This window comes from Balaenoptera ricei, chromosome 10 (genome assembly GCF_028023285.1).
Source record: "Balaenoptera ricei isolate mBalRic1 chromosome 10, mBalRic1.hap2, whole genome shotgun sequence".
Lineage (NCBI taxonomy): Eukaryota > Metazoa > Chordata > Mammalia > Artiodactyla > Balaenopteridae > Balaenoptera > Balaenoptera ricei.
The window spans coordinates 39,748,220-39,774,486 of record NC_082648.1 but is presented as its reverse complement, the minus strand read 5'-3'; the positions used below and the strand labels follow the sequence as shown (position 1 = coordinate 39,774,486).

Here is a 26,267-nt window from a genome sequence, read left to right as displayed (position 1 = left end):
CTGTTCATCTCAGCCCCAGGACCAACTGATTGGTTTTTCATTACTTGGTTGATTGGTTTGACCAAAAGTTACTGTGGGAATGATTCATGGAAGCGTTCTCCTGCACGGGATGTAAACACAGCCTTCTAATCTAGACCTTCGCTATTAAAATGGTCACAGATAGCTGCGAATTACTACTGTTGTGAAACTCATGACTTCATCACGGCTTCTGGCCGAGCAGATGGAGAGCCGCGTTCCATGCACTGCTGCAGCGCCCGGCTTGTCCCCGGGCTTTAATGAGCACAGCCTGGTAGATGCGACGCAGATGACAGCATGGTACCCTCCTTGCCCCGCTCTGTTCCAGAGTAACACATTTTTCAAAAGCCCATCGAGCCTTGAAAGCCTCACACACGCTGCATGATATATAAATATATAACTGCCCCGAATATAGCAAAATGAGTCGCTATTAATAACTCAAAGAGTCATGGAGATTCAGGCAGTCCAGTTCCTCTGCCGAAAGTTAAGAATGTTTGCTCAGTGCTTTGACTTTTTCTTTTTTTAAACTCTGTTCTTGATTTGCTACAGTACATTTCCTATTTAGATACTCCACTGCGTATATGTCAGACTTTATCTGTGACCTTACTAGGACATACCAGAGCATACAGGATGGGAATGAAAAGCCTTTTAAAGCTACTGGGGCTTTCAAAATCGAGCCTAACAAACATTTTCCATTTCTCTCTACCATAGCAACCGTCACCTTTGCCTTATATGCAGAAATTGCTAAGGGGCAAGTGAAAAAACTCCCTAAGTTACTTACTTGATTATAATATTGTACTGTTAACTGTTTCTTGAACGTTTACTATGTCCAGACACAGTGTTTCTATACATTGCTAAGCTTTGCATCAACCCTACAAGGTAGGTGTTATTCCTACTTCACAAACCAAGGCTCAGAAATTAATTAACTGCCCTGAGCTGACATGCAAGTGAGTCTCAGGGCTGGAATTCAAATTCAAGGCTCCTTGGCTTGAGCCATATGAAACTGCCAGTTGTCAACCATTTCTGACCAACACTGGTGATTTTATGGTTCAACCTACTACTACAGGGTGTTGGCCCTGAAAGGAAACCTAGAAGCTCCTTCTGACATCACCATTCATTTTATCAGAAAATTTTCCAACGCAGTACTGGGAGGAGGAGGAGGGGAATTGGTCAAATGATCTATTTTTTTCCCACCAACTATTATTACCATCACAAATAGAGACATAATATAAAACTGCATCAAAAAAAAATGGCAAAGCCTGTCAAAAACTCTCTATTCTACTCACATTCCTGGATACATTCTATCTGAAAATCTCCACATGTAATCATGCTCATCAGACTTTTCCAAGCACTGAAATGATTTCTAGTATTTAAAAGCTAATGATGTTAAGATATAATTTTGATAGACCACACGTTTTAGTGAGCAGGTAGGCTATGAGTCTATAACACATATACATCAAAAAGATAATTTGGCAAGAGCAATTTAGTTTCTTGGGAATTACCTGAAAGACAATAGCATAGTGGCTTAGATAGGAGCTATTGTCTATGACAAATTATGTCTCTGCATTCTCTTAAAAATGGTGCAAAATAAACCCAACTCTTTAATTCACAGTTTTCTCCATTGATATAGTTAGAATGGGAAATATTAAGGTGGCTAATAGTAATTATTGCATTTAATATGTGATGGCGACTGAAGAGTAAACTGTTAAATGCATAATTGGGACGGTTTAGTGTCACAAGTTTGGCTCAAAAGGTAAATAATAAGGAAAGGGTCAATGAGTCTTAGACTGAGATTTCAGTCAGGGGAAGAATCTCATTTTACTGAAAGGGAGACTGAGACAGAAGAAAGCCAAATAAATGACAGAGCCATTCAACTCATTGGTGATACCTCAGTGACTAGCATTCAGTTCTCCTGACTTCTGAGTTAATGTTTTCCCTCCCTAAAATCATAGTCTGGCTTCATGTAATATTTCATTTCTCCTTATCTACATTTCTTTTCCTTGAAGACATCTGGAATGAATAATAAGAGGTGTGCCTAACAAATTAATACATTAAAATGAACTCAATATCCTGGGTGATTATATTTTAAGATGGGATAAACTAGATTCTTTAGATTTGTTGAAACAAGATGATCAAATAACTTTAAAAGTAAATTCCTATGGATCTATTACCAGAATCCAAAGTCTGATTGGCCTTTCTCAGGGTCAGAAAAGATTTCCTTTCTATCTGACCCTTTCCGGACTCTCTGTTTACCTCTTGTATGGGAGGCATCCGATTTGAGATACTGGAGGATTTCACATGACTCAAGTTTCTGACTCAATATTATGAATAGAAATCTGAACCATCACAAAGTTTACGATAGCTTTACCATATTACTTGTGAACCAAATGGCACAACCAAAGGGGAGAAATACCCTAAATAAGAGAATACCTAATATCCTTTTAGTATAATGATAAACATACAGAGAAAGAAAAGGAAAATAAGTATATTAATAGACGGATGGATGATTCAGCTGGTTTCTACATTAACAATGACTCATTCTGTAAAAATTGGCATGTTTATAAAATAAATCATATTATTGTACCAGAAAAGACAAGCACATAATATGCTAGAGAACCAAACATGCTCACAAAATAGTTTTCTTTTATTTCCATATATGACTTTCTTGAGTGTTTTGAATATTACTCTGGCCTTTAATGACATAGAAAAGGGGAATAAAATGTTAATGATTGTTAGAAAAAGCAGTCTTTTATGCATGCAAATCGTTTTTCTAAAAGACTATTTATGAATAGTACTGGAGTCAAGTGTTTCTATTAATAATCCTTCATTGGCCTTAGGTCAAGTCTGTGAGAATGGCTCCTTATCCAAGGAAGGAGTGGAACATTGCACAGTGTAGCCCTTCCTTTGGAGCCACTGGGTTTATGCACTGACACCTGCATTGATGAAAATGTGCTGAATGTCCTCATTGGAAAGTCAGCTTTATGACTGGCAGGTAATGGATGCGGGCTTGTGGATTTACAGGCCGATGAGTTGGGAGTGCCCAGATGGAACAGGAGGTTTTGCTGGCTCAGAAAATCCCTTTCAGATGCCTAAATTGGCTCCTTTAATCACGACCTTGTGACTATGGCTGGGCCACCTCTAAGTCTTCTTTTCCTGGGCTATGTAAAGGCTAATACTGCTTTCCCGTCTTTCTCATGCTCTTCAAAGCTTTCTAGTAGGGCTCACGGAAGTCTAAGGACATGTGGAAGTCCAGATGGAGTAGCAGAAGGGAAAAGCAAAATTTCTGAAAAGGTAATATCTGAATATTAGTTCCGACATTCTAAAAACATTCGAGAGAGGTGGAGAAAGAATACTCGTTCAATTTATGTATATGACATGTATCCATCCAAATGAACGCTATAGGTGTCAGCCAGTGTCCTTAGGTGCTAAGTATGCAAATATGGTGGGGACGTAATCCCTATTCTCAGGCACTTACAATTTGATAGACGAGTTTTACGTGTGTGGGCGCGTGGCGCAGGGTGTGGGAGGATAGGGAAAGGTTTCTGTGTAATGATAAGTAGCCCTTTTAGGCAGAGAGAATGGTTAGCTACTGAGATAATAGAAGGTGCTCTGGGAAGATTCCGAAAATATATTCCAACCAATGCCCAAAATGATACTGGGAATTGTTATTCCTTAGTGCCTACTGTTGCCTTCTCACTGCACTGCTTTTCTAAAATGTTACTGGAAAAGTCAGACAATTTGATAGTGGGAAAGTTTTTCAGATCGTGTTCTTTCCTCACAGGAGAGAGAGGGGCCACAGCAAAGCAGGGTGCCTGGGGAGAAGGGATCCGTCAAGAGATTGCTGGTTGCTAGGAGTCCAATCTCACTCGAATTAACTCAAATTAAAAAGAGGGGTTAACTGTAAAGATAAAACCGGCAACCTTACAGACATCCAGAGGCAGGAAACAAAGTCCAGCTGGACTTCATAGTGACCTAAGCTGGGAACTAGAATTTCACTGGGTCTCTTATTCTCTGATTCTCTGTCTCTCTCGCTCTCTTTTTTTTTTTTTTTTAACTCTTTCTCTTTTGACTCTTCTCCTTGATTTTTAAGCATATCTAATATCTTCCCTCTAAAGACTTGGCTTCCTCTGATTATTCATAATTTGGCTTTCAAGCAACTTTGGTTGTACTTGACTTTGGCGTGCACTGGCGCCAACCTCAGCCCAGACTGGACGTGAGCTCTGAGAGGGAGTCCACAACCATCCTTTGTCGTTTCTGTCATTTGGCTCAAATGCTTGAGAGAGTCTAATCGTCCTTGTCCATGAGTCTGCTCCTGGTCTATTCAGACTGGGGCGAGGTGGACATGGGGTGGGGTCAGGGCCACTTAGGCCTGTCCTTTACAGCACAGGCTGTGAACAGCAGGAATCCTCAGAGACAGGAACTGGGGAGGAGACACAAGTGTCCCAAAGCATGTCAACCACTACTCCAGACCAAACGTTTTCTCCTCACAGTGTGGCAGTGGGCAAGCCTCACTTGCAGAGGGGCAGGACCTTGTCTGCTATGGCACAAAACCGAGTAGCACTGTGTTTGGAGCATGGATGAAAATGTGGTTTCTGAGTCTCCATCCCTTTTCTCCCTCTGCTATAAATTTAACAGAAGGTAAACTGCTGCTTCAACGGTGCCACTGCCATCTCTGTGAATGGGGCCAAGAGAATCTTTGGGTAAACAGAGGAGACAGAGCTAGGTACTGAGGTTCTTTTCATCCATGCATTCATTCAGTTAGTTAACCTTAGTAATCACCTGTTCTGTTCTGCCTTCTGCTAGAAGAGTAGGAGAGCCTTATATACTCCAAGAGTTTATTTTATTAATGGCTCTTTGGGGTATGTGTTTGTTGACTTTCCACTGAATACAATCTAGATATCACCAGTGAGAAGTTCCCAAAATACTCTTGGAAACCATTGTACCTAAAAATTTCTAAAAGCAGAGTATTAATAAATACAGATACATAAACAGTGTTTATTTCTGGTTCTGAAAACTGAGTTCAGTCCAGTGCCTGGAAAGAAAAACTAAGCAGAAAGACTAAAATAAACATAATATAATCCATCTCGCTTCCCCTTCCTCACTCCTGCCTGGCTTTAATGTGAGCTTCCAGCTGGGAGGAAACTTACTATGTTTGCTACAGGCAGATATTTATGTCTGTTTTGAGTTTTAAAAATCTAGATTAAGAGCTATAAAAAGAAGGAAGAGGGTGATCATTTAAGAAGTTGTAATTAAATTGTGTATTTTGAGGGATGTATTTTCCATACCCACACTTATCTTTATAGACAGATGAGTTATTTTAGGTATTTCTAGTTGATACAGATAGTTGAAGACCTGAACTAGGCATCAGGGGACTTGGGTTCAGTGTAAGGTGTGTAAATGTGGGCAAGTCTCTTTCCTTCCATGATCCCCACTTCTTTGTCTTTTGGGCTTATCCATCAAGTTATTAACAGTATCAACTGAGAGCTGAACATTAATGCTCTTTGAAAACTGGAGAACACCATTCAGTAAGTGTTTGAATTTGACTGAGTAAATTCAGGACTTTATTGAAAAATCAGTATTACTGCTTGACCTCAATACTAAAGTTGTCTTACCCAAACTTACAGTCTACTTTTGGTGATTATTTAATCAAAATTCTATCTCGAATATATTTAAACCAGCATACTTAACTCACATCGTGGCTGCGTTGCAAGTTTATTTTTGAAAAAATATGCAGGAAGGAATAAAAAACACTGAAAAGGGTAAGTATATGGGTATTTATAAATTACTATTGACTGTACAAAACAATAAATGTAATTTTTTTTGTAGAGTAAAATCTATGTAGAACTAAAATGCAAAACAGGAAGAACAGAAAAGTCAGGAAGGGTAAACAGTTTAAAAGTTTTAAGGGTCTGATAATATCAGAGGAGTGGTAAAATAATAATTTGTATAATTCTGTAATCAATCAAGGATATGTGTTGTATTCTCTAGGATAACTACTATCAGAGCAAGAAACTAATGTATTATTTGTAAGATATTAGAATAAAAACATTAAATAATTTAAAATTTTTGAATAATCTAAAAGAGGCAAAAAAAGGGGAAAAGGAACATAAAACAAAAAGAAAAAAGGAATATAAAAGGGAAGAGCCTAATAAAAAATGAAAAATAAAATTTTATCTAGAAAGCTAGTTATGTCAGAGATTATACTGAATGTAAATGAACTAAATTTGAAGTAAAAGACTATGATTGTCAGACTAGATTGAAAAAACACCCGTATGCTTTAAATATAATAATAATGTTTAATGTAAAAGAAAAGACAAATAACACCAAGCAAAAACTAACAATGAAAAAAGCTTGTGTAACTCTATCAGTATCAGGCAATGTGAACTTTAAGATAAGACACATTATTAGAGATAAAGACAGACAGTTTATAATTGTAAATGGGGCTATCCAATAGGAAGATATTACACCTTCTCTATGCACTCAGTAGCATTGCTTCAAAATAAATCAAACCAAAATGGACAGAACAAAAAGGGAAAATGTTCAAATGAACATCACAGTGGGAGGCATTAACATATCTTTCTCAATAGCTGGTAGGACAAGCCAAAAATAAAGAATCAGTAAGGATATAGAAGATATTAACAGTACAATTAGCAAGCCTGATCTAGTTGCCATGCATGTAAAATTGCACCTATTAATGACCAATTCATATTCGTTTCAAATGTACATGGAACATTTATTAAAATCAATATATTGTAATATAAAGTCTCAACAATTTCAAAATGTTGACATATTTAAGAATATCTTCAGTGACCACCAAGGAATTGAACTAGAGATCAATAATGAAAATAGAAAAAAAACAACTGCTAAAAATTAAACAATACACTCTAAATAATCCATGGGATGAAGAAGAAAATAGAAAATATTTTAAACTGAATAATTAAAAATACATTTCAAAGCTTATGGGAAGAATTAAAATGATGCTTAGGAGGAAATATATAGCCTTAAAAGCATATAGTAGAAAAGAAAAAAGTCTTAAAATCAATGATTTAAGTATTAATCTCAAGAAACTAGAAAAAGAGCAGCAATCAAACCTAAGGAAATAAATGATAGAGACAAAAACTGAAATCAAGGAAATAATAATCCAACATAAAAAAAAAAATCAAGGAAATAATAATCCAACATATAATAGAAACAAATCAACAAATCCAAAAACTGGCTTTGAAAAGATTAACAAAATTAATAAAACCAAGACTGAAAAAGAGAAGTAGAAAACCCACAAATCAGCAACAACAGCAATAAAAGGGAGGATATCACTATTGATTGCACAATATAAGTATTCCAAAAACAACTTTATGCAGATAAACTTGACAATTTGCATGAAATAGACAAATCTGTTGAAAAACACACCTTACCAAAGCTGATAGAAGAAGTAGAAAACATGAATAGTTCTGTGTATGTTTTAAAAATTTGAACCCATTATTTAAAATCCATTCCCCAAAGAAAAGTCTAGGCTCAGAGAGCTTATCAATGAATTTTCCAAAAATTTAAGGAAAAATAACACATGTAATTCTTCATGAAGACAGAAGCAGAAGCAGAACTTCCAGACTTTTAAAAAATGAAAATAGCATGAACTTGATTTTAAAACTCTGACAAGCATTCTGAGAAAATTGCAAACCCATCTTTCTCATAAACATTATTTAAAAATTCTTAACAGAATACTAGAAAATCAAATCCAGTGATATAGTAAACTGAGGACAGTTTAGTCTAGGTGGGCAAGCAGGTTTAACATTCAAATATCATAAACTCAGTTAACCACATTCATAAAAAGGAGTAAAATCACATGATCATATCAAATGCAGAAAAAGTATTTGATAAAGTCAACATTTACTTGTGATGGAAACTTTTAGCCAAGTAAGAATAGAACTGCCTTAATGTGATAAAGAATATTTACAAATTACCCACAGCAAACATCATTTTCACTGAAAATGAAACTTTCACTGAAACCTTCTCCCTAATATTGGGACTGGGTCAAGAATGGCCACATTGTAACTGGAGGTCTAACCGGGGCAAAAGGCAAGAGGAAGAAATAAAAGTCATGGAGATTGAAAAGGAAGAAATTAAACTGTCATTTCCAGACAGTATGATCATGCACATAGAAAATTTCTAAAAAATCTATAGGCAAATTCTTAGAATTAATAAGAGAATGTAAGAAGGACGCTGGATATAAAGTCAATATACAACAATTAGTTGCTATAGACTGTTTGTGTTCCCTCCAAAATTCATAGTTTGAAATCCTAACCCCAAAGGTGAGGGTATTAGGAGATGGGGCCTTTGGGCTCTGCCCTCATGAATGGGATTAGCACTCTTACAACAGAGTCTCCAGAGGGATTCCTAACCCCTTCCACAATGTGAGAACACAGGGAAAAGCCACTGTATACGTATGAAGAAGATGGCCCTCACCAGACACCAAATCTGCTGGCACCTTGATCTTGGACTTTCCAGCTTCCAGAATTGTGAGATATAAATTTATGTTGTCTATAAGCCACCGAGTTTATGGTATCTTGTTATAGCAGTCTGAGCTGATTATGACATGAGTCATAGTTGTATATACTGGCAATAAACAAATAGAAAATAAAACATTTATAATAGCATCCCAAAACTCAAACACTTGGAAATAAATCTCATTAAAGATGTGCAGGACCTCTAAACTAAAAATTAGAAAATATTATCGAGAAAAAATAAAGGAGAGCCAAATAAATGGACTTGTTATGGATTGGATGACTCAATATTGTAAAGATATAAGTTCTCTCCAAATTATTACGTACTTCTATGTACTCTCAACCAAAATCCAAACCGTGGGATATTTTTCCCAGAAATGTACAAATCAATTCTAAAATTCATATGGAAATGCAAAAGGCCAAAAATAGCCAAGGTATTCTTGAAAAGAACAAATGTGAAGGATATATACTATATCAGAAACTATTAATATAAAGCTAAACTGTGTGATACTAGTACATGACCAGATAACTGTCCAATGGAACAGACCCACACACATATGATCACATGATTTATGACAAAATGACCATGCAATTCAGTAAAGGAAAAAGGTGGTCTTTTCAAAAAATTATGCTGGGTCAATTGGATATCCATATGGGGAAAAAAATGTCTATTGACTTCTACCTCACTTTACACACAAGAATCAATTCCAGGTGTGTCAGTCCGTTCGGGCTGCTATAACAAAAATACCATAAACTTTGGCGTCTGGTGAGGGCCTGCTAGCTCATTCATGGATGGTGTCTTGTTGCTATGACCTCACATGGCAAAGAGGATAGGGATCTCTCTGGATCCTAAGCATCTCCCAATGCCGCACCTCTTAATACCATTACCTTGGGGGTTGAGATTTCAACATATGAGTTTGGGGCAGAACACAGATATTCAGACCATAGCAAGATGGATTGGAGAACTCAGACCATAGCAAGATTGGATTGGAGAAATAAATTGAAAGATAAAACAGTAAAACTTTTAGAGGGAAGCATTTTCATGACCTTGGACTAGGCAATGCTTTTTAAAATAAGAAATAAAAAAGAAGGAAAATAAAAGAAAAAAATTGTAATAAACTTGACCATATTAAAACTAAGAACTTATGTTCACCCAGAGTGAGTAAAACAGCAACCTACAGGGTGGGATAAAATGTTAAACATATAAATTTATACACACTTAGGTAATATATATGATAAAAAACACAGATCCAGAATTCTTAGAAAGCTCCTACAAACCAATAAGATAAAGATGGACAGTTCAACAACAAAATGGGCAAAAGACTTATAAAAGAGGATATGTAAATGGCCAATAAACATATGAAAAATTGTCCCTGAGTTTATTAGTCATCAGGGAAATGTAAATTAAAGGCACAATGAAATATTAAGACCTACCCACCAAAATGGTTAAGATGAAAATGATGGAGAATAGTAAGTGTTGATAAAGATGTGGAGGAATAGGAATTCTCATAAACCGCTTGTGGGAGAATACTTTGGTATAACCACTTTGGAAAACTGGCAGTTACTGCTAAAGTTGCATATGTGCATAACCTGTGATCCAGTGAACACATTTCCAGGTTATACCCAATAGAATTTTGTGCAGATGTTTATCCAAAGACATGTATTAGAATGTTCATGGCAACAGTACTCGTAACAGGCAAAAATTGGAAACTACCCGTAAGTCCATCAAAAATAAAATGGTTAAATAGTGATATAGTCACACAGTGGAATACTACATAGCTGTGAGAATAATCTACTACTACATGCAAAAATATGGATGAAACTCTCAAGCATAGAGTTGAGCAACAGAAGCCAGACGAGAAGAGTATATATTTCATGTATACAATGTATCAGAACAGGCAGAACTAATCCAGCCGTCATGAGAGTGGTTATCTTTGGGCATTTAGAGACTGGAAGGGAACATGGGACCTAGTGGGTGCCGGCAAATGTTCTGTTCCTCGATTTGGGGGACTTTGCCCTTGTTTTGTTAATCCTCTTCTGTACGTGCTACATGATTCTTATCTCATGACTGTCTTTGCCGGAACATTTTTTTTTTCCTTCAAAATGGTTGGACAGAGCTCAACTTCTGCTTATGTAATTATTCAGTTTACTTTCAATATGCATATTTACCATTATGTTTTATTGAGGTTCTGCAAAATGCCTGCTTCTCAGGATTATTTCTGGAGGCTGACTTTTTTCTCCAGGTAGCTCCGCAGCTTTCTGAGAACTCTTTCTGATGAGTTCTGTGTTCTTTGTCCATCTGCCTCTCTTCTGATCACCATTCTGCCTTATTTATTGTTGTTCTGCCTTTGCTACTCTGTTACTGTACTGATGAAGAAAGAGGGAGAGATTATCTTTAATAGGAAGAGTAATTTTCTGATTGGGGCAGAGTCATGATGTCATTGTATTTCTTGTGTAATTTAAGATTTCACTGATTAACTGCTTGGCATATTCTGCCCAGGGATGACAGTGCCGTGTCCAGCCAACCTGAATATGTGTACTTGTTGGCAGACATACCTCTCCTGTGGCAATGGATTTGTCATGCTTGATACCACTAATCATTAAACTCATCAAACTAACTACTCTTCTCTTCTATTTCGCACTCAGTAAATTTGTTTGTGATTATAAACTTGGCTTCCCAAAGCTTTCTTATAGGCAGAAACTATGATTAGGACCATATCAAGTTCTGATCCACTTGATTTTTGCTTTAAATTCACAGGTAGGTATTCTTTTGGTTTATATTATAAATCTTTCTCCACACAACAAATTGACTCTGGGACATCAAAAATATCAAGCTTGGACCTGCCAACCTGGGCTGTGTTGATGCTTTCAAGGTAGTCCATCTGGAGAGCCCACCATCCAGCTTTCCCCCTCAGACACACCCTACAAACAAGCAAACAAACACATTTGATACTCATTGTGTCACTGTTATTCTGCTTATGAAAATAGAACTAAGGTGCTCAGTGCCAGCAAAGGAGATTTAGGAAAGAGGAGTTCAGATGTCCAACAGTTCTAATAAATATAACTGAGTAAATAAAAAATTCCACATTGAGATAAATGTGGACAGCTGCCACAATAGCATGTTTTTCCATCATCCTGCTGTTTCTGTAAAGTAGGAAATGTCAGTGAGCTGACTCATCCTCCAGCAACTTGTTCAGATTGGCACCTGACCTCTTCTACATAACTGCTTCCAAGGAAAGCTTCCTTAGTTTCCTACCATGCATTTCTATCACAGTGCAAGAGGCAAGCAGCAGCATGTCAAAACTGCTCTCCAGAGAGAGTGATTATTATTATTTTTTTATTTTGGTTTTCCCTGTAGTTCAAAACCCCTTTGGGTACCCTCCAGTGTGTATTGACATTGCCAGTCATCTCTGCTAACTAAAGGTCTTCAGCCAGGATGTTCCCCACAACCTGCCAGCTTCAATTCCCCTGGGGCTTTGGGCAGCCCAGGCACGCAGACTGGCGGCTCATTCCCATCTGCAGCAGCTGAGAGTACCATGGAGAGTAAGGCAGGGCTGAGCGAACAACGGGTTCTTCAAACGAGGACCAAATGAAGACCTGTTGTGCTCTGGTACAGCCAGGCTCAGGGGAGCCACATAATTAGTACAAACATCACCTCTCCAGATCTGTTTATTTTGTACACAAACCTAGCTTTGGTTCCATTAGGTTCAACAAACATTTGTTAAACATCTGTGCTGTGTCAGATCACATCCAAGGCACAAGGGCAATAAGGCTGAACAACACATGAACAGGACTCACTGTAACACTCTTTTACAGCTTTATAGTTCCCAAAGCACTTTTCACATGTCTCATCTCCATCAGCCTCGTGAACTCACATAGAGCCTACATGGGTACTGCATTTCCATTTCACAATTGGGAGACTTCAGAGTCTGAAAGACCAGGTCAACTTCCCTAAGGTCACACAGTTAGTAAATGTAAGTTCTGGCGCCAGAACCCAGAGATATGATTCTTTATTCAATGCTCAATTTTACCACATTGCCCTTTTTTTTTTAATACATTGCCATTTGGCATACAATTAGAGGATGTTTCAGACCCTTTGCACATGTCAGGAGAGAGATGCTACTTTCCTTGCTTGTAATTCTCCATTGTGAATGCCGTGGATAAAATGAGCCAGAAGGATTCATATTATTGTTGCTTAATTCTGAGAGTTCATTTTCATCTCTGACTATTCAAATAGTTTCTCCTGAATTATGTTTTTATTTGTATCCAAATCACTCTGTTGAATCAGCTACTTGGTCAACCAAGAAATGGTTGACCTAAAATTAGAAAAAGTGAGTAAGACCTAAAATTCTGCTTGTATTGGAATTTTCAGTGCCCAAAGTACATATTTTCTGTTGCAAATATTTTAGCTCTTGGTTATATCCAATTTGAAATTGAATTATATACTGTCTTATATCCTGTAATTATTCTAATAACACTACAAATTCCTAGAGGAGGGCAACCATATCATGGGTCTGGGAGTGTGGCCAGAACTAACAATATTTGCTGAACGGAATTTAAATTATGGCTGACCCTTCTACTCCGTAATGGGAAGCATTAGAGTTAATGGTTGAGCATGAGATCAGAGCGAGGCAGACTTGGGTGACAGATATGGTTCTACCACTAATCTTGGGCAAGTTATATAAATCAACTAAGCCCCACTGCCCTCATTAGAAGATGGGGATGTTAATGGCCATCTCTTAGGACCCTTGTAAGAATTAAATGAGAAGCCTGGCAGATGGTGAGAATGAATGTTGGGTCTTATTATCAATCCCACTTCCTTGGATCTTTCCAGAGGTCCTTCTGCCTTCCCCCATTTGAATACAATGTTTCTTTTCAGGAGCACAGACTGAAAGGTCAGAGTTCCAGAGTCAATTACTCACGGAGCATTCACCAGAGAGGGCCTTGGATTTGCTGAAAATAATTGAATTAGTATTTGCAACAGTGCTGGTTATATAATAGAGTGTTTATTATTTTCTCTCCCAATTTTACGTTACTCTATTTTGTGTAAATGTTGACTAGCAAATAATGATTGCTTCCAATCAGATAGTTCCTTGAATAATCAAGTATCACCTTAACAAAGGTATGATAAATTAATTACTGCTACAGGAAATCATATTTTTTAAAGGACATAAAACTGGAGTCTGAATGCTTCATCTAGTTCTCTAAACTGGGTTTGTTACAAATTATCCGTATTTTTCAGAGAGAAAATTAGCCCCAGTTTTGAGAGATATAACAGCATTTAAGAATTCAAATAGACGATCCCTTCAGGCTAATAATAAGCAAAGTGAAAATTAGAGCACCTACCATTTATGACCAGTCATAAATGGAACCATAATGCTAGACGCATGGCTTTAAGACTGAATTTTATAAAGCAAATTGTCATCTGCTTATTTCATTCCTAAGGCTGAGAATTCGGAGTATTTTTTTAAAAAAAAGAAAGAAAAGAAAGGTCTGCTTGTTTCTCTTGTTACATAATTATGACAAAGAGAAAACCATCCTTTTGCAACATTCTCAGTTTCCTCACAACAATGGATTTATTCTTTCAGCAAAAATAAATTTACCAGTAAGATTATAAATGGCATTCTCTGATTCTTTACAGTTTTTCTGTATCTTCCACTTTCCCTACAAGGAATGCATAGTACTTTTAGGATTAGGAAAAAAGGTTTTTAGTCGTTACTTTTTTGTTGTTTCTCATTGAAAAACCAATGGTGGTATGGGGCAGGGGACCATGCTCCTTACAAAGGCTGGTCTAAAAATGTTTTGTGAGAGGGAAGGATTCACAACTGCTGGGAGTTGATCCCAACCAAGGATGTTGAGTTGCAAACCTGGGAATATGGACAGTTGGCCAACAAGAAATATGTGAGTGATTATATGTGCCTCATTCTAGTAAGACTTGTGAGCTACAGTAGCCCTTGTGTATTGCTAAAGTTCTCAGGCTAAAGAATAGTGCCCGGAACATAGCAGATGCTCAGAAAATATTTGCCAAATAAATGACAGTTGTGCTAAGAGGGGACAGCAATTATTATCTCAAACCAGGGGAAATCAGAGTCACTTCCTGCCTGAGAAGCCAGAAGAGGGTTTGTTCTCTAAAACTAGAGTTGCTGAATATTAAGTAATAATCACAATAAAGAAGAAACACTGATGCACGTGACTTAGTTGTCGGTAACTTTAAACAATGATAAGTTGTCTCTGTGATTTTTCTTATCACAAAAGCATTGCAGAAAAATAGAAAATGCAGATAAGAGAAGAAAAATTTTAAAACCACTGTTATGATAGGTATATATTCTTTCAGATTATCTTTGATGCATACATATAATTAATATACATATGTATTTTCTTTTACAAAAATTGGAAGAGCATTTTTTGGTAATTTTTTGTTATGTCACCAGATATTTCTCTGCTACATTATTTTTAATGACAATATAGCACAATGACGGATGCATGCACAGTCATTTATTCACCCACATCCCTGTTGCACATTAAGGATACACTTTTTTTTTTCCTCTGAGAAATGATGCTGACCCTTCATGATCGAATACTTAATAAATTAAAGTGATGTCTCTACTATAGACAACTTGTCCTCAGTTGCTTTTCCTGAAGCAGCCATGAGACTGACATCATTGGGGAGAAAGAGGAGGAGTTTGTGTCTGCCCGGTGCAACGATAACTGACCCAGAGGAAGGAACTAAACCCAGATCGGCTCTAACTGGTTAGTACCTGTGCTCTAATCGTCTGTCTTCCCTGGGGCCTGGGCAACAGGAGACAGGTTGTGATCAGAAAATCAGATTCATTTTTTGAAGTTAAAAGGAATTTAAGAAACCATTAATTGTCATATCCTTAACTGATTCTTGGGTATTATGGAGAGATGAAAGCAGTTTTGCCCAAGACTAGAACTTAGATGTCTTTAGCTCAGAAGACTGCTAGGTTTCTATAATCACACAGGGGCTTGATACTTTCATAATTGAAGACTCTGGACAAATGGGACTTCCGGCCTCAAGGCTGACAACGGCAGGGGCAGATGCCCCACGTCTAAGCTCAAGTGCAACTAACCCAACTATGCAAGACTTTCAAGGGGATGATCCCAACTGGTTCTACAACCTTTAGCCAAAAAAACCCATCCAAACCTTGAAAACATTATGCTAAGTGAAAGAAGTCAGGCACAAAAGGTCACATCTTGTATGATTCCATTTATATGAAATGTTCAGAATAAGCAAATCCATAGGGACAGAAGGTAAATTGGTGGTTGCCAGGGGCTGGGAGGAGGGGAACTGGGAGTGACTGCTTAATGGGTCCAGGGCTTCTTTCGGGAAGTGATGAAATTATTCCGGAGTTAGATCGTGGCGATGGTTGCACGACATTAACCATTGAAGAGTATACTTTCAAATGGTCAAAATAGTGAATTTTGTTTACGTGAATTTTATTTCAGCTAAATTAAAAAGAACAACAGCAAAGATCCTATCCAGTCCGTGTCCATGAAGACAGGAGACAGAAAGAGCAGATGGGTGAATGGTGATTGCTTGAAGAGTTGCCCCACTGTGGGCTCTCCCTGGGGAGGGTATGTGGGTACTTCTTGCATGCTCCGTCTCCACTCCCTGCCCCATTTCTAGCCTATGGAGCTTCCAAAGAATCCAGCCACATGCCACCTGGAGTTAAGAGAGCACAGGGGCTGGAGCTCAAGTCTCCATATGGCCAGAGACATAGTACTGGGTTCGAGATCTGGTTCTACCTTAAATCTTGGGCAATTTACAAAAAACAGCTGGAACAGGTCAAAGGTCTGTTGCAGGAGTGGAGTGCAATTCCAGAGCTGGTGAGCAACGTTATGTTTTCTGCGGGCCTAGGCTGCAGTCGCATTGCAAAAACCCTACCAAGAGTGCTGCCCCCAGAGTGGGCTCTCAGCAGAAAGCTTCTGCGTGCAACAATCAGGCTCCTGCAGAGCTAGATACTCCTGTGAGCTGTCCCTGAAGAACACCCGATGTGTTCCAAGGTTAAAAAAAGAGACAACTTACATGAAAAGATGCTCAACATCACTAATTATTAGAGAAATGAAAATCAAAACTACAAGGAGGTACCACCTCACACTGGTCAGAATGGCCATCATCAAAAAGACTACAAATAATAAATGCTGAAGATGGTGTGGAGAAAAGGAAACCCTTCTACACTGTTGGTTGGAATGTAAATTGGTGCACCCACTATGGAAAATAGTATGAAGGTTCCCTAAGAAACTAAAAATAGAGTTGCCATATGATCCAGCAATTCCACTCTTGGGCATATATCTGGAGAAAAATATAATTCAAAAAGATACATGCGGGCTTCCCTGGTGGCACAGTGGTTAAGAATCTGCCTGCCAATGCAGGGTACACGGGTTCGAGCCCTGGTCCCGGAAGATCCCACATGCCGCGGAGCAACTAAGCCCGTGAGCCACAGCTACTGAGCCTGGCTCTAGAGCCTGCGTGCCACAACTACTGAGCCCACGTGCCACAACTACTGAAGCCTGCATGCCTAGAGCCTGTGCTCCACAACAAGAGAAGCTACCACAATGAGAAGCCCGCGCACCACGACGAAGAGTAGCCCCTGCTCGCCACAAGTAGAGAAAGCCCGCATGCAGCAATAAAGACCCAACACAGCCAAAGATAAATAAATAAAATTATTAAAAAAAAAAAAGATACATGCACCCCAGTGTTCATAGGAGCACTATTTACAATAGCCAAGATATGGAAGCAACCCAAGTCCCCATCAACAGATGATTGGCTTAAGAAGATGTGGCATACACACACACACACACACACACACACACACACACACACACACAATGGAATATTACTCAGCCATAAAAAAGAATGAAATAACGCTATTTGTAGCAACATGGATGGACCTAGATATTATCATACTAAGTGAAGTAAGACAGAAAGAGAAAGAAAAACACCATATGATATCATTTATACGTGGAATCTAAAATATGACACAAAAGAACTTATCTGTGAAACAGAAACAGACTCACAGACATAGAGAACAGATTTATGGTTGCTAAAGGGGAGGGAGGTGGGGAGGGATGGACTGGGAGTTTGGAGTTAGCAGATGCAAGCTATCAATATTATATATAGAATGGATACACAACAAGGTCCTACGGTATACCACAGGGAGCTATATTCAATATCCTGTGATAGACCATAACGGAAAAGAAAGAAAAAGTGTATATATATATGTATAACTGAATCACTTTGCTGTACAGAAGAAATTAACACAACATTGTAAATCAACTATACTTGAATAAAACAAAATTTTAAAAAAAGAGGCAACTTTAGATTGGTGTCCCAACTACACTTGATTACAGGAGGCGTGCTAGAATCAAATGAGACACAGAATGTGAAAGCCCCTCATAGCATATAAAGTGCTATTAAAGTGTTCATTATTAGTAAAAATGACTCCAAATCATCAAACTAGTGCTGTAACAATTTCTTGTCTCATATACCTAATTCCTTACATCTTTGATTACAACCTGAGAAATTCTGGAAATCATAGGGCTAGAAAATGCCCTGGGATTTCATCTAGTCAAATCCCTGCCCCCAGGCAGGAGTTACTTCCAATCCCAGCCAGACACTCAAAGGACCACACATGCCTAAGCACACTAGATTCAGAATCACATCAAGTGTCAATTCACTTTCTCCTATCCGTTGGAGTCATTACTGAATGGTCAAAAAAACCAATAGATTATGCCATGTGGAAAAGACCAGAGAAATATCTATGTGTCCTATTTTAAACTCCTGAGAAGGCAACTCAACCATCTGTCTTGGCAACCCATTGCAGGCTGGAACTACCCTGTCAAAAACGTCTCTCTTCTGTTTAATCTAAATCCTTCAAGTGGCACTTCAAGCTAATTTTGTCCCATTCCATTTTCAGATAATTTGGAACACAGTTGTTTACCATCTGGGTTATAGGATTATACAATGTCACAGGGTTTTGGTGAGCCATAAACAAAATAATGCATGTAAAACACAGAGCTCAGATCTGGCACATAATAGCCCAATACATATTTATTTATTATTACCATCATTATATTTACTAGGACTCTTTCAGTCACAAGTGACATCAACACAACTCAAAGTAATTTAAGCAAAGGAGGAGCAGGAGGAAGAGGAGGAGGAGGGGAGGGGGAGAAGAAGAAGAAGAAGAAAAAGAAAAAGGATGCGGGGTGGAGAATGTAATTAGAAAGGAAGTAAAATTGTGCAGTGGCCTTCAGGCACTGTGGGATCCAGGACTCAAATAATGTTCGCAGGGCTCGTCTTTTCCTCTCTTCTGTTTTTCAGAAAGGCTTTTTGAAGTATAAAGAGCAGGAGGGCAATGAGCAGATTCAGGTCAGGTGAGCCTAGAATAGGTTCTCCCTTCAGCAGCTGATTCATCAAAAATTCCTTCAATGACAAGCAAGTGTCAAGCAGGGTTCTAGAAGCTAAGAAAAGAGCAGTGTCCAAGACATAACATTTTACCCTTGTGGAATATACGTTCGAGTGAGAAGAGTGGATCTGGTAGAAGAAGGGGAAGGGATGCCAGAAAGATATAAAGTTATCCTCCACAAAGTAAGGTCTCAACTTAATACCATTATTATGGTCAACTCTTAGCTTTCTCTTCACCAAGCCAAGTAAACCCATCCCTTTCAAAACTCTTTTCCCCTTGGCAAATGTGCAGAATCCCAAAAATCAGGTCTCTAAATAGATAAATAAACTTGCCTGTGGATTTGAGTGCATGTAGTTTATTTAGGTTGTGTAATCTTTGCATAATATTTCTAAGATGTGCCTTCAGCCCTAATAACATAACATTACCATTCTGTTTCCATTTTTGAAAAGTCACTTAAAAAAAATTAATTAATTAATTTTATTTTTGGCTGTGTTGGGTCCTCGATGCTGCGCGAGGGCTTTCTTTTAGTTGTGGCGAGCGGGGGCTACTCTCTGTTGCGGTGCGTGGGTTTCTCATTACAGTGACCTCCTTGTTGCGGAGCACGGGCTCTAAGGCGCACGGGCTTCCATAGTTGTGGCCTGAGGGCTCCAGAGCACAGGCTCAGTAGTTGTGGCGCACGGGCTTAGCTGCTCCGCGGCATGTGGGATCTTCCCAGACTAGGGCTCAAACCCGTGACCCCTGCATTGGCAGGCGGATTCTTAACCATTGCACCACCAGGGAAGCCCCTAGGGAAGCCCCTAGGGAAGCCCCTGAAGGTCACTTTTCTTTTTAGACTATTTTCCTTTTAAATACAGGTCTTTCTCCCACGTTCATGTTTTCCTTTGAATAGGATGTTAGTTACTTAGTAAAATACTGCAAACACCTGGTCATTTATTAGTCATTTAAAAAGTATACCTCTGAGTAATTTTTACCTCTGAGTAATTTTAATCTATTTCTCTGTGTTAATCATTCTAACTGTAAAAATGAAGGCCTGGAGACCAAGTTTTTTTGAGAACCCAAGGAAGTGTGGCCTAAACTTTAGAAAATCTCAACCTCTTCCTCTCCCCTGGGAGCTCGCTGTAAGGAATGCGTTCCTGAAGCATTTCAGGCTGTAGTCTTATGATAAACTTCAACTTTTCATAAAACTGAAACTAATCTGAATCAAGCTGCTCTCACCTGAAAAATCTTAATTTACCAGTGCTATTTCAGATTCATTCCACAAAAAGCCTAACTAAATTAATGATGCACACAATTCTATTTAAATTTGGCGCTGGCCCAGCAGATCTGTGCTACCACATGAATCCATTAACGGACAATGTAGAGAACAACTCTCACTAAATTCACGGTACCGCAAGTGGGTGTGCGTGTGGGGGGGGGGGCAGTTGGTTGTCTACATCATTGCTTCTATTTTTTAAGTAATATTACAAGTTATGTGCCCTGCCCCCAACTGTTGTTCTCAATTTGGTCCTCTTTTCAATGTCCCCCTCCCTTCTGCTTTGGTTAATATCTCTTGTCAGGGCAGTAATTTAGTTCTTTTAATCCGGATATAAGGGCTAAATGGGTCAGTTGGCTCAGTCAAATCCCATCGTTAAAAACTGATCTCGGAATCAACCAAAAATGGATTTTTCTTTTTTTTCAAAAATGGATTTTTAATCTAAAAGCTCATCAGCTCCACTCCCCTTCCCCCACCTCATTTTGCCTGGTCTTGTCACCTGGCCTTGTCCACCCTGCTTGCAACTTTCCTAGCCTGCCTCTCGCGAAGGGATGAAGAACCTCCGCGCAAGACACCCCTTCTGTCTGAGATCAGTCCTTGTCCGGCGCGAACACATTTTGAAAAAAAAAAAAAAAAGTCTGGCTCTGGGATTTTTTTTTTTTTTCTTTAAGTTTAATACTCTTATCTTTGCCTTCCAGGCGGAAGGTCGGCTCCAGCCCTTCTTTCCTGAGCTTCTCCTTCGCGAACGGGGGACCATCCCTGTCCCTGATGCTTCCTCCTGAGTTAGGAAAGGGATAGAAATTTCCCAGGGAGGTGCGGAGTGTCCCCTATGCGCTTTCCCGGTTCCTTTCCCCTAGCAGAGATCCTGTTGCACCGGAGGGAACGTGCCCCATTTCTTTGCGCCCCCCCGACCCCAAATGACGGCGGAGACGGAAGGCAGCGTCTGTGTTTGTTTTGTAAACCTTTAAAACCTGCTGCACTTAGCGCTTTGCGAGCCCCCTTGGCCTTCGCCCAAAGCAAGCCGTAAAGAGGTCGGGGAGCTCAGCGGACTGGGTGGGAGAGGGAGGCGACCTGCGCTGCCGCGACGAAGTGGGTCTTGAAGGGTGCGACCTGTCCCTCCGGGGCTGGGCGTGTCCCTTAACCTCCCCCAACCCTATCACCCTGCTGACCCCGGCTGGGCTCGCGGACGCGATTGGCAGGAGTGCGCGAGCGAGTCCTCACCCCGGGTCGGACGCCAGCCCCGGCCTCAGGTGTCGACCCCCCGCCCCGCCCGCGCGGCCGCTCTCTAGGGACCCGGGAGTCTGGGGAGGGTGGTGGAAGCGGCGGCGGAGCTGCCGGGTGGGGGCGAAAGGGGCGCCGGCCGCTGCCCCGATTGGCTGCGCCGCCGCCCCCTCCCCGCGCCGCGCGCCCCCGGCCCGCAGCCCGGGAGCTGGTTCCCGCTGGAGGGAGGACGTGCGGGGGCGGGACCGGTCTCCCCGCCCCGCACCCGACCCCGGGCGCGCGGGGATAAAACCCGGCCGGCGCCGCCCAGGAACCCGGGCCCTGCAGCCTCCCGTGCGCGGAGAGGCGGGGCCGGGTCCGACCCGCTCCCCGCGCCTCCGCCCCTCGGACCAGGCTCTGGGAGCAGGGCGCCCCGCGCGCGGGCACGCGACGGCCAGAGCGCCCAGGCGGTACCTTCAGCAGAGCAATGAAGAGAGCCGGGGAGAAGCAACCGCAGCCGGCCGAGACGTTTCCTGCGCCCGGGGTTGCTGCCGCCGCTGCGGCTGCCTGAAACTCCCCAAAGTTGCGAGCCAGCGAGAGGCTGCCGCCCGCCGGGAGCTAAAGGGAAAGGAACTCGTAAGATGCCGGAGTGACAGACAGACGCACAGACCTGCAGAAGACACCACCGTCGGCGGCCTATCCCCGGAGCCCGTGAGGCTTGCCAGCTCTGTGAGTTGCTTTCTCGACGGGTGGCTTGCTAAGTATTTCCGTGTAATTGTTTATAAGATGCGTTTGTATATTTTTGTGACTCTTGGAGAGAGTTAAAAAAAAAACGACGCAGGATGCACCTTGAAAAACAATTGAGTTTCTGATATTGAGACGGTTGTGTTGATAGGATGGGACTGTAAATGTCTGTAAGCAGGAGTAACCCAGGGAAAATTGCATCCAACGGTAAAAAGGATACATAGGCTCCCCAGTGTGAAAAAAAAAACCCCTCCATTTCAAAAGTTATTGGAAAGAAAGCCAGATGTTACTCTTAAGGGTTAACTAGTGCTAGTTAACTTTGCTTTTTTACCCCTCTTTAAATATTGATTGTTTACCAGGTTCACTGGTGGGAGGCTGAGCTGGTGGAAAAGGCGCCTGGAAGAGCCTTAGAGGCGACCATAATGTCTTTACGTTTACACGCACTGCCCACCCTGCCTGGAGTTGTCAGACCGGGCTGCAGGAAACTGCTGTGTTTGTTGGTGATCACGGTGACGGTGAGCCGTGGGGCCTCCGGGGTGTGCCCCACCGCTTGCATCTGTGCCACTGACATCGTCAGCTGCACCAACAAAAACCTGTCCAAGGTGCCTGGGAACCTTTTCAGACTGATCAAGAGACTGGATCTGAGTTATAACAGAATTGGGCTTCTGGATTCTGAGTGGATTCCGGTATCGTTTGTAAAGCTGAACACCCTCATTATTCGGCATAACAACATCACGAGCATTTCTATGGACAGTTTTTCCACCACTCCAAATCTGAAGTGTCTTGACTTATCATCCAACAAGCTGAAGACTGTGAAAAGTGCAGTGTTCCAAGAGTTGAAGGTTCTGGAAGTGCTCCTGCTTTACAACAATCACATTTCCTATCTCGACCCTTCAGCGTTTGGAGGGCTCTCCCAACTGCAAAAACTCTACTTAAGTGGAAACTTTCTCACGCAGTTTCCCATGGATTTGTACGTTGGAAGGTTCAAGCTGGCAGAACTGATGTTTCTAGATGTTTCTTATAACCGGATCTCCTCCCTGCCGATGCATCATATAAATTTAGTGCCAGGAAAGCAGCTGAGAGGCATCTACCTTCATGGAAACCCATTTGTCTGTGACTGTTCCCTTTACTCGTTGCTGATCTTTTGGTATCGCAGGCACTTCAGCTCAGTGATGGATTTTAAGAATGATTATACCTGTTGCTTGTGGTCTGACGCTAGGCACTTCCATCAGGTGCTTCTGCTGCAGGATAGCTTTATGAACTGCTCTGACAGTATCATCAATGGTTCCTTCCGTGCCCTTGGCTTTATTCATGAGGCTCAAGTGGGGGAAAGGCTGATTGTCCACTGTGATAGCAAGACTGGTAACGTGAATACCGATTTCATGTGGGTCGGTCCAGATAACAGAGTGCTGGAGCCCGATAAAGAGATAGAAAACTTTCACGTATTTCCCAATGGAAGTCTGGTTATAGAAAGTCCTCGTTTTGAGGATGCTGGAGTGTATTCCTGTGTTGCAATGAATCGGCCACGTCTGTTAAATGAAACTGTGGATATCACAATAAACGTGAGCAATTTCACCGTAAACAGATCCCATGCTCACGAGGCATTTAACACAGCTTTTACCACTCTTGCAGCCTGTGTGGCCAGCATTGTTTTGGTACTTCTGTACCTCTATCTGACACCGTGTCCCTGCAAATGTAAACCCAAGAGACGAAAAAATATGCTAAACCAAAGCAATGCCCATGCATCTGTTCTCACTCCTGGCCCTGAAAGCAGTGCCCCCGCCGATGAACGGAAGGCAGGGGCCGGGAAAAGAGTGGTGTTTTTGGAACCCCTGAAGGATACTGCGACAGGGCAGAATGGGAAAGTCAGGCTCTTTCCCAGTGAAACGGTCATAGCTGAGGGCATCTTAAAGTCCACGAGGGTGAAATCTGACTCAGATTCAGTCAATTCAGTGTTTTCAGACACACCCTTTGTGGCGTCCACTTAATTTTGTGCCTGTATTTTTATGATGTAGTGATTGAATCTCTTCATATTCAGCTTTGTGTGTGGTCTGCAGAAATAAACAGCAGGACAGAAATGGGGTTGTTTTGTTTTTCTGAAATACAACCAAAGGGTCTCTTTCCCTGGTTAATAGGAAATGTGCTAAAGCATTTAGGTTTGTGCCAGAGGAAGATGGGGTTGTTTTTCAGAGTTTAAGTTCTAGATAATATCTTAGTCTTTAGCACCACTGATAATTTCAAAGCTGGCCTGGAGGTGATATGACTGACACTGTTCTTTTACTCAGGATTCTTGAAAGAAAAAATAAATTCCAAGTATTAGTATTCTTAAAAAAGAGATTTTACTAACTTATTGGGACCAAAGTTGAGTTATGTTAAAGAAAAGTGTTGTGTTCATTTTTAAAAGATGTAGAAGGACGAACCAAGCAGCAATTATTTATAAAGCACAAAGTAAAGTTAGATTTGGGAATAATTCGGTTCATGTCATCATTGCAGACCAGAGTAAATAGACTATCCTGATCAAATTTACTGAGCAGTGCCGCATCCCATATGGTGTTAGATAAATAGTACAGTCAAGGTACATTTGTTTGACTGTCTTCTTCCCATTCTGTACATTTCCTATCTTTGTGCAAAAGATCTTACTGAAAGTTTAAAGCCATCATTATTTGTTGCCATAAATATGTAGGTGTCAGTGCCAGAACGTCTGAGTAACTTCTTCAACCTTTGGTCTAGGAGACTAGTATTTGTTTATATGCTTGTGTGAATGTATGTCTTAAATTATATGAACTGTTAAAGAGATACCACTGTATTGTGCTTTGGACATTTGAATTATTGTAAATATATGTGTTCTGCGACTTGATGTTCTGTTTTATTTGCCTATTTAAAAATATACATCTAAGATGTTTTATGTGATCTGATTTTGCTACTTTTGTGTTAAGCACCCTCTATAGCAAATACCTCTCCAGATTTCTTAGAGTTATAGTACAGAGTTTATTTTTTTTTTAAAGAGGGAAAAAGGCTCTAAAGTGTCCTACCCAGTTTATACCTTCTATATCACATTTTACTCTGATACCATTATACATTTCAACGAGGTTTGGAAGATATTTAAGCTCTGATTTTGGAACATGTGAGAGCCCCGGAGACCTCCTCCTTATTCCCATCCCTGCTGTGAGGTAGTCGAGTACCCACTCTTGACCTAGGTTTCCTCAGGTATGAAATGAAGATTTCAGACTAGGTGACGTGTAAGGTTTCTTCTACCCTGGAATTGATGACTTCCTGGTGGTCTTAGCTCCATTACAGACTTGGACTGGCTCTCTGAAAATGTACCATATGCTGATGGAGGACAGGAATGGGATTGGGACGGACTAGCGTAGCACTGCCTAGCTCCGAGGGGCTATGATTTTGGATCATCAAGTCCAGGTCCTTTCCTTTCTCAGGGATAAATGAAACCCAGAGAGGGTTGTGGGTTGTCTGAGGCCACACAGTGAGTTAGTGACAGGGTTTCGAGGAGAGCTCAGTTTCGGGATTCTTCCTGGCGAAGATAAGAGTCAAAAAGCGGTTATTTTTAACGATGGGGACGGAGAAGGAGCCAAAGAGACAAAAGAGAGGTCAGAAAATGGCAAAGGAGAATGAATCAGGCATGTGTTGTCCCTGGGGCCAAGAGAAGAGAACTTTTAAAAGATGGAAGTAGGCAACAGTTACAAATATTTGGAGAACTGGAGAACCAGATGACGAGGGAAGACTGACTTTGGCAGTGGAGGTTTTGGGGGAACTGGGTACTTGGTGACAGCTTGATAAGTGCCAAGCCAGGCTCCCAGTGGCAGATGCTGGTCAGCTGGGGGTTAAGGAGTGGGTGAGCCGTCAGGATGTGTGCGGAGGGAATAGGATATTAGCCACTGCTCAGTCGCGTTGACAATTCTTTATTGCCCAGTGTTATTTTTTTTTTTTTTGAGGTGGACCATATTTAAAGTCTTGATTGAATTTGTTACAATATTGCTTCTGTTTTATGTTTTGGTTTTTGGCCCCGAGGCATGTGGAATCTTAGCTCCCTGACCAAGGATCGAACCGGCACCCCTTGCATTGGAAGGCGAAATCTTAACCACTGGACCGCCAGGGAAGTCCCTGCGTCTG

At 40.7% G+C, this 26,267-nt stretch overlaps 2 protein-coding genes across 6 annotated transcripts in view; one reads left to right on the top strand and one right to left on the bottom strand.

The window, feature by feature from the left end:
- Positions 1-21,964, bottom strand: part of PCED1B (PC-esterase domain containing 1B) — a 144,790-nt gene extending 122,826 nt beyond the window's left edge. For all 5 annotated transcript variants that reach the window (XR_009505349.1, XM_059935736.1, XM_059935734.1 and 2 more), the window contains exon 1: positions 21,870-21,964. The gene's annotated coding sequence lies outside the window, so the exon portion shown is untranslated. The remainder of the gene's footprint in view (positions 1-21,869) is intronic.
- Positions 21,677-24,991, top strand: AMIGO2 (adhesion molecule with Ig like domain 2). Its single transcript, XM_059935733.1, has 2 exons — positions 21,677-22,124; positions 22,499-24,991. Exon 2 carries the CDS (start codon positions 22,562-22,564, stop codon positions 24,125-24,127), a length of 1,566 nt encoding a protein of 521 aa, XP_059791716.1. The 5' UTR covers positions 21,677-22,124; positions 22,499-22,561; the 3' UTR covers positions 24,128-24,991.
- The last annotated feature ends 1,276 nt before the right edge of the window (positions 24,992-26,267 follow it).

Excerpts from the sequence above, each read along its gene's own strand:
- AMIGO2 (XM_059935733.1), top strand. The coding sequence starts at position 22,562 with ATGTCTTTACGTTTACACGCACTGCCCACCCTGCCTGGAGTTGTCAGA.